Source organism: Falco cherrug, chromosome 14 (genome assembly GCF_023634085.1).
Source record: "Falco cherrug isolate bFalChe1 chromosome 14, bFalChe1.pri, whole genome shotgun sequence".
Lineage (NCBI taxonomy): Eukaryota > Metazoa > Chordata > Aves > Falconiformes > Falconidae > Falco > Falco cherrug.
Window position 1 is genome coordinate 812,142 of NC_073710.1, and position 6,939 is coordinate 819,080.

Sequence of the window (6,939 nt, forward strand, 5' to 3'; positions counted from 1 at the left end):
TGCACTGGGTTGTACTGGACTATACTGGGCTGCACTGGGATGTGGAGGACTGGACTGGGATGCAGTGGGCCACACCAGGCTGTACTGGGCCAGACTGGACTATACAGGACTGGACTGTGCTCTACTTGGCTGCACTGGACTATATGGGACTGGACTGCGCTCTACTGGGCTGCACTGGACTATACAGGACTGGGCTGTACTGGGCTATAGTGGGATATGGAGGGCTCAACTAGGATGCCGTGGGCTGCACTGGGCTGTACTGGGATACAAAGGACTTAGCTAGGATGTGGTGGGCTGTATGAGGCCATACAAGACTGTTCTGTGCCTTACTGGGCTGTACTGGGTTGCACTGAGCCATATGGGGACATATAGAACTGTACTGAGACGTACAGGACTGCACTGCACCATACTGGGCTGTATAGGGTTGTACTGGGCCATACTGGGCGGTGGAGGGCTGTGCTTGGCCATTCAGGACTATACTGCACCATACTGGGCTATACAGGTCTGAACTGGGCCATACTGGGGTACTGGGAGGTGTGCTGTCCTGGAGGTCACCAAGCCTGTGCTCTGCTCCCCAGGGACACCCCCACCCCCCATTCTATAGGGGCTTCCCAAAAGCTCCAGCTCTCCCCCCAGCCAGGCCCCCCAACAGGACGGGGAAACAGGGGCTCCAGTCTAGCAGTACTTGAATTTATTTGTAAACTATTCTTTGGTAAACAATAACAACTCAAAAAGAGACCAATCAAATGAAAATGCTCCCCCCCCAAAAAAAACCCCAACCTAACACCAACTTAAATCAGCCAGGTGGGTGGGGTAAAAAATAAAATAAGGGCTTTTCCCCCTCCGAAGTGGGATTTTAATGACCTACAGCAGATCCAAGGGGCGCTGGGGGAGCGCTGGCGGGGGGGCAGTAGTGGGTGCTCCCCCCTTGTGCTTGTTTTCAGGGAGGAGGAGTGTGGGGTGGCGTGGGGGGTCCTACATGGGGGGCTCGTTGCAGAGCACGATCTCCAGCTCCTTGCGGTACAGTTTGCCCCCATCGGAGAGGTTCATGATGCTCTTCCTGTAGTTGGTGAGCTGCTGGATGTTCATCTCCTGCAAGGTGGGGGTGGGGTGAGGGGGTGGGGCTAGGCACCCCCTTTCTCCCTGGGGAGCACCCCCAGGCTGGGACCCCCCCCCCAGCTCCGGTCCCACAGGGACACGGGCTTGGCACCTGGACCAGCATCTCTCCATGTCCCTGGGGAGTGTGGATGCAGCAGATGGAAGATGCTGCTGGGAGAGGGGAGGAGGGGCAGGGGGGGTCCAGGGGGGGGCACCTGGGCTCTGCCCCCACTTACTTTCTTATTTTTTTCATACAGGTCCTTCAAAAGCGCGTCCAGCTCGTTCTCGTCAATGAAGCCGCTCCCGTCCTGCATAGCACGAGTGGGACATCAGCGGGGGAAGGACACGAGCCCCCCTGGGCATGGGTGTGGGGGGCACCCCCAAACCCTTACCCAGCACAGCCAGGGGTAAACCCAGTGCTCGCACCCCAGGTCAGAGCGGGGAATTGACCCTCCCCAAAACGCCTGGGTCTGGACTTTTTTTTTTTGGCCAGGTTATATTTGTTTGGGGCAGTTCCCACGGAGGCGGCTCCCTACCTTGTCATAGAAGGCGAAGATGGCATTGAACTCCTCCGAGGACAGCTTCATCCCCTGGGCAGCAGCAAGCGACACTGTGGCGTGAGGGGGGGGCACAGAGGCACAAGCAGGGAATGGGAACGTTTTGGGGGGTTATTTAATTATTATTTTTATTTTACCTGAAACTTCAGAAGGAAGTTTTCTTGCACAGGCAAAAGTCTGAAAAACAAGAAGGGCAGGGATGAGCAGGAAGCAGCTGGGAAAAGACGCTATTTTTAAACCAAAATGACTTTTTGCTCAGAAATGTGAGCAAATTAAAGAGAAAAACCGTTTTCTGGGAAGGTGGAGCAGAGTCCAGGAAGAGTCTGAGTGTTTCAGGCCACCTCTCCCTCCCCAGCACCTCCTTCTCACCGCCCATGACCTTACCGGGACATCTCCGAGAGGCCCAGCTTTCCGTCACCGTTCAAGTCGAACATCCGCAGCTGCCAGGACACAAGCAGCACCCAGTCACCCACCGCCTCCTCCCCTCCCTCCCTCCCACTTGCCGTGGGGTGCCAAGACCCCGGGGCGGGGGCAACCTGCCGTGCCGGCACCAGCCCCAGGTCCCACTTACGATGGTCTGTGTGTACTCCTGCAGCTTGGGCTCATCGTAGGGCCGGTTTGCCTTCTTCAGCAGGTCTGACAAGAAGCCCTGGAAGGAGGGGACATTGCTGGCTGACCCTGGCCCCCCCAGCGGGGGTGCCCCCCCAGCAGGGCCCACCTCAGCCCACCCCGTGCCCACAGCCCACCTTGAGCTCGTTGGCTTCGATGTAGCCGCTTCGGTCCGTGTCGTACCTGCGCCAAGCCTGCGGAGCAGCCGCCCAGCGTTAGGGTGGGCTTGTGTCCCGTGTTTCCCCCCCTGCTGACACGTGTGCGCCCCGTAACCCCCCCGGAGCATCCCTCACCACCCTGGCAGGGATGGGGTCACCTCACGGCTCCGGTCCTGAATCGTGGTGGCCTCACCGGTGCCACACGCTCTCCCTTGGGGCTGGCTGCTTGTGTTCAGCCCCATGCCATGAGCTCAGGTGCTATTATCCTCACTCTGGCATGCAAGGCCGGGCTTTAATATTTGATTGCATCCCCCAATTAAACAATAGTCCCTGTTTACCCCCCCACCATGCCATGGGGTGCTCCTCTTTCAGCCATCACCTCCACACTGGTGGGTCCTTGCCAAGCACAAGCTCTCCCCGACCGCGGGATGCTGCACATCCCCCTCCACCCCCAGCCACATGTCGGTCCCCATCAGCGATTTCTCTCCTGTTATGCGGACAGGTTCACCCCATGCATGACAAGGTTTTTGGGGTGGCCCAGAGCAGTGCTGTCTGCTTCAGCACATCCTTTGGGCACTAAGGACCAACCACCGCGGAGGGGGAATTTACAGAAATGGCTCCAAATCCCACAGCTCACCTCACCTGGAGACTGGGACAAGGCACGCGGCTGCCCTAAGAGGTGCCCAAGGGGGGCTGAGGACTAGGAAAACTCACACCACACTCCCACTCACCCCCAAACCAGCACCACTTGCTGAGTTAAAGCCAAGAGTCTGGGGCAGACCAGGGAGGTGTGGGCGATGCCAGCTCCCAGTTGTTTCTCCATGGTGGAGCCAGGCACCGGGGAATGAATCCCGTGGGGAGCCCCAGCACAGCCAGCCCTGCTCACCTCCATGAACTCCGAGCTGGAGCCTACGTGCTGGCGGAAACACAGCAGGAAATTCTCCTCCGTGGGCAGGATCTGGGCTAGCTGCAGGGAACACGGGCATCATCGGGGTGAACATGAGCATCATTGGGGGGAGGACTGCAAGCATCCCGGGGGTCTGCAGGTCTAGCACCACTCACCTCTGCCATCTCGATTTTCCCATCTGCATTTTTGTCATACTTGTGCATGAATTCCTTCATTTTGTCACCTAAGTTGTCATTCTTTGAGTCCTGCTGGCAAAGAGAGGGGATGGGAGCATCTGCCTCGGTCCCTGCGCTGGTGTTCCCCCAGCTTCCCTCCCGGAGATGCCCCGACCCTACCCGTCAGTGCCGTTCCCAAAGGAGATGGGGCTGATGTGAGACTGAACTTTGGGGCAGGAGGGAATGGGGGAAGGAAGGAGCAAAACCAGGAGCGGCCCTTACCACACCCGCCCCCTTCCTTGCGCTTTCCAGCTCCTGGAAGAAGTTTTCCAGCTCTTTGCCTTCAATGTAGCCATTCCCTAGGGAAGGAAAAAGACACAATATGACCCCCCTGATGTCAGAAGGCAGGAGGCAAGGGAGGGATCTCCTGGGGGACATAGCGCCTGTCCCCCTCTGCACAGGGACATGGCTCCGAGATGACTGTGGCAGCAAAGAAACACCAGCCGACGCGGAGTGTTGCACAAACCCAGTGGTGCCTGAATTTGCAGGGAGCCTGGGGGGACATAGCCCTGGACTTGTACCCTGCACCCACTTGTAGGGCACAGGGGACTTGGTCCCCATCCCATCCTGGGGATGCATTTTCTGCATCTGATGCTTTAACCGGGGGGTTTAATTCAACCTCTGAGCACCCCCAGACCAGGACTGTCTCCTCTTGACGCATTGCGAGGGCCAGTGAGGGCAAATGTGGAGCAGAGGCAAAGCTCCTGGCACAGCCTCAGCCCCGGGGTGGGCTCAGCTCAGCGCCGGGACCCCAGGTGACTGGGGGCTCAGAAAGGTCCCTGTGCATGTACCCGCTGCCCCTCGCTGCTGGGATCTGTGCTGGGATGTGGCACCCGGGTACCCACGGCCCTGGCTGCCCGCGGGATGCTTGGCGGCAGCACAGCTCAGCCAGGCCCCAGCAGTGCATCGCTCCCGCGGCACCTGCCCGCGGTGGGTCCGGGTGGTGACTGGCATGCCTCGAAGCAGCAGGGTGACGCCACGGCTGGGGGTGCTGTGGCTCTGCCGTGCTACCAGGCAAGGTGTCACCTCCCTGCCAGAAATCCTCCCTCCCACCAACATCTGGGCACAGCTGGGCAACGCTGCCCTTTCCTCTGGAGTGCCTGATGGAGGGATAACCAGGGCTCTTCCTTGGGGGCATCCCCCCGCAACCCCTCCCTACACCGCCTTCAGCACCATCACCTGCAGGCCCCCCAACAGCATCTTCTCCCCATTGCAATTGTGGTGGCTGGGAATAACCCACCCACATCCCAGATGGAAGCGCCTGGGGAGGTCCCAGGGCACCTTCCTCTATGGCAGCTGCATCCTGACGGATGAGCAGCATCCCTCCCAGGAGGGGAGAGGGGGCTGGGGTGATGTCGGGGTGCTGGTGTGAGCTGCTGAACTTGGCCTTCCATGCCTTTCTCATGGGCTTTGCTCTTACAGGAAACACCCCAAGCTCCCTTGAATTCAGCTAGGGGGGAAAAAAAACCACATCAGGAAGAGTTTTGAGCCGTGAAAAAGAATAATGACAAGACAAGCCATGGCCGGCAGCTTGGTTTCCCCCAAGCAGCAGCTTGGCCAGGTCTGAGCTGTGTCTGCAGGGGAGCAGGGTGCAGAGCGGCATGGAAAATCCCCTCCGGAGAGCCACAGCCAGCCTGTGCAGCTGTACCTTGGAGCCGCCCTGCGCCGCGGAGCCACAGGACAGCAGTGGCTGGCAAGGCAAGGGCATCAAAGACACCCAAGGGGAAGCGGGTGAACGCCCCGTCAGAGGGGTTTAAGCGCAGGGAAGAGCTTTGGTGAGACAGCCCTGTCCACAGGGGGATGAACCCAGGGTCCCTCCATCACCCTGTGCCCATCGGCAGAGGGGAGCGGCCAGGGCTGTCACAGCCCCCACCCAGCGTTGCTGAGCATCATCCTTGTCATGGCCACCATCTCCCTGGACACCCAAGTCCCTCCTCTCTTGGGCACCGGCCGTGCCACAGCCTGATGGCCTTGCCCTGCCTGGGGGCCACAGGCCAAGCTGGATCCATGCCTGCTTTGATGTTTCAGAGGTGATGGAGCACACCCAAAGGCGCAGCAGGAGGCAGCCAGGACACCCCCACAAGGAGCTGCCCACTCCCACTGGGGTGCCACTGTGCCACCAGTGCCAGCTCCAGCAGGGACAGGGACAGGACAGCCGTGCTCATGTCCCTGGGGCTGTAGGGCTGCGGGGGGGCCCCGAGGGTGCAGCTGGGAGGGCACCCAGCGCAGGCTGCGCTCTGGCTCCAGCAGTACAGCCGGGGATGCTGCGTCATGCAGCTCCCACAGGGGTTTTGGTGTCCCCAAACCTCCCCCCGGGGACAGGAGACCCAAGAAAGGCAAGAGCTTTCCCCCAGCTGCTCTTCGTTGCGCCACCGCAACCAAAATGAACTATTTTCCCACCAAAGCGATGCTGCTTTTTGCATTTCTCCCCCTTTTTGGGGCTGGCAGCGACAAGGACCAGGGGCAACATGCCCAGCTGTGGCTCCATGGGGGAGTGACATCCCTGCTGGGGGCTGCTGCCACAGCACAGCATCCCCGGGAGGAGATTTTGCAGGGCTGGGGAGCAGGTGGGGTGCACCGAGCACTCCAGCCATGGAGGGGTCATTCCTCACCGTGCTGCAGGCAAGGGACACCCCCCGCTGTCACCCCCCACCTCCAGGGCAAGGCAGTGGCCCTGGGGCCAGGCTGGTGGCTGTGCTGTCCTCTGCCCTTCCAAGTGACCTCTGTGCCAGACATGGGGTCCCGTGGAGACAGGGGGGGATGGAGGGGGCTGGTGGTGGGCGAAGGGCAAGGGTTTCCCGGGAGGGGACACCCGGCGGGGGGGCGGGGCACAGGACCCCTCGGGCAGCACCCAGAGGTGCCACCAGCCCTGAGCGATCCCCAGCTCTCGGGGGACCCGGCACCAGGGGGGTCCGTGCGGAGGGGACCCGGGACACTTTCCACGGGCGGGGGGCTCCCGGCGGGGTCCGCTGCTGGGGGTTTCCATCCTCATCCGACGGTGGGTTCCTGGGGGAGCCGATCGCCGCCACCAGCCCGGAGCTCCACTCGACGGGGCTGCGCCCCGGGGGCTCCCCGCCGCCCCGGGGGCTCCCCCGTTCCCCGGGCTGCAGCTGCTCAGCGTGTCCCCCCCGGGGCTGCCCGCGGCGGGGTGCCCGACCGCTCTCCATCGCCCCCCTCCCGCCCCGGTGCCCTGCCCGATGCCCTCCCCGCCGGGTTTGGGGCTGGCCGGTGGCGGCGGGTCCCCGGTACCCCGGGACTGACCGTCCGTGTCGAAGTGTCGCCAGACATCGAGGAACTGGGAGGCGGTGAGCTCAGCCAGGTGGAGGTGCGGGGCCTGCTGCGGGCCGGCCATCTCGCTCTCCCGCTCCCGCCGCCGCCGCCGCCGCCGCCGCTGC

The 6,939-nt window shown here is 61.7% G+C and overlaps 1 protein-coding gene across 2 annotated transcripts; it reads right to left on the bottom strand.

Annotated features, from left to right (window-relative positions):
• Positions 1-669: 669 nt before the first annotated feature.
• CALB2 (calbindin 2) lies at positions 670-6,939 on the bottom strand. 2 transcript variants are annotated; one of them, XM_055726796.1, is made up of 11 exons: positions 6,806-6,939; positions 3,767-3,843; positions 3,485-3,574; positions 3,309-3,389; positions 2,402-2,458; positions 2,227-2,304; positions 2,040-2,095; positions 1,793-1,832; positions 1,635-1,688; positions 1,335-1,406; positions 670-1,092 (listed from the first exon to the last, which is right to left on the bottom strand). In XM_055726796.1, the coding sequence occupies exons 1-11, from the start codon at positions 6,894-6,896 to the stop codon at positions 976-978; spliced, it is 813 nt and encodes a 270-aa protein (XP_055582771.1). In that variant the 5' UTR covers positions 6,897-6,939; the 3' UTR covers positions 670-975. The 2 variants fall into 2 exon arrangements, with proteins under 2 accessions (XP_055582771.1, XP_055582770.1); XM_055726795.1 differs by having other exon boundaries at positions 3,485-3,577.

Bases quoted from the DNA above. Each gene is read 5' to 3' on its own strand.
- CALB2 (XM_055726795.1), bottom strand. From the start codon at position 6,896: ATGGCCGGCCCGCAGCAGGCCCCGCACCTCCACCTGGCTGAGCTCACC. The intron at 2,305-2,401 runs GTGGGCTGTGGG...CCCTCCTTCCAG, and splicing joins TCGAAGCCAACGAGCTCAAG to GGCTTCTTGTCAGACCTGCT. The intron at 1,833-2,039 runs GTAAGGTCATGG...CTTGTTTTTCAG, and splicing joins GGCCTCTCGGAGATGTCCCG to ACTTTTGCCTGTGCAAGAAA.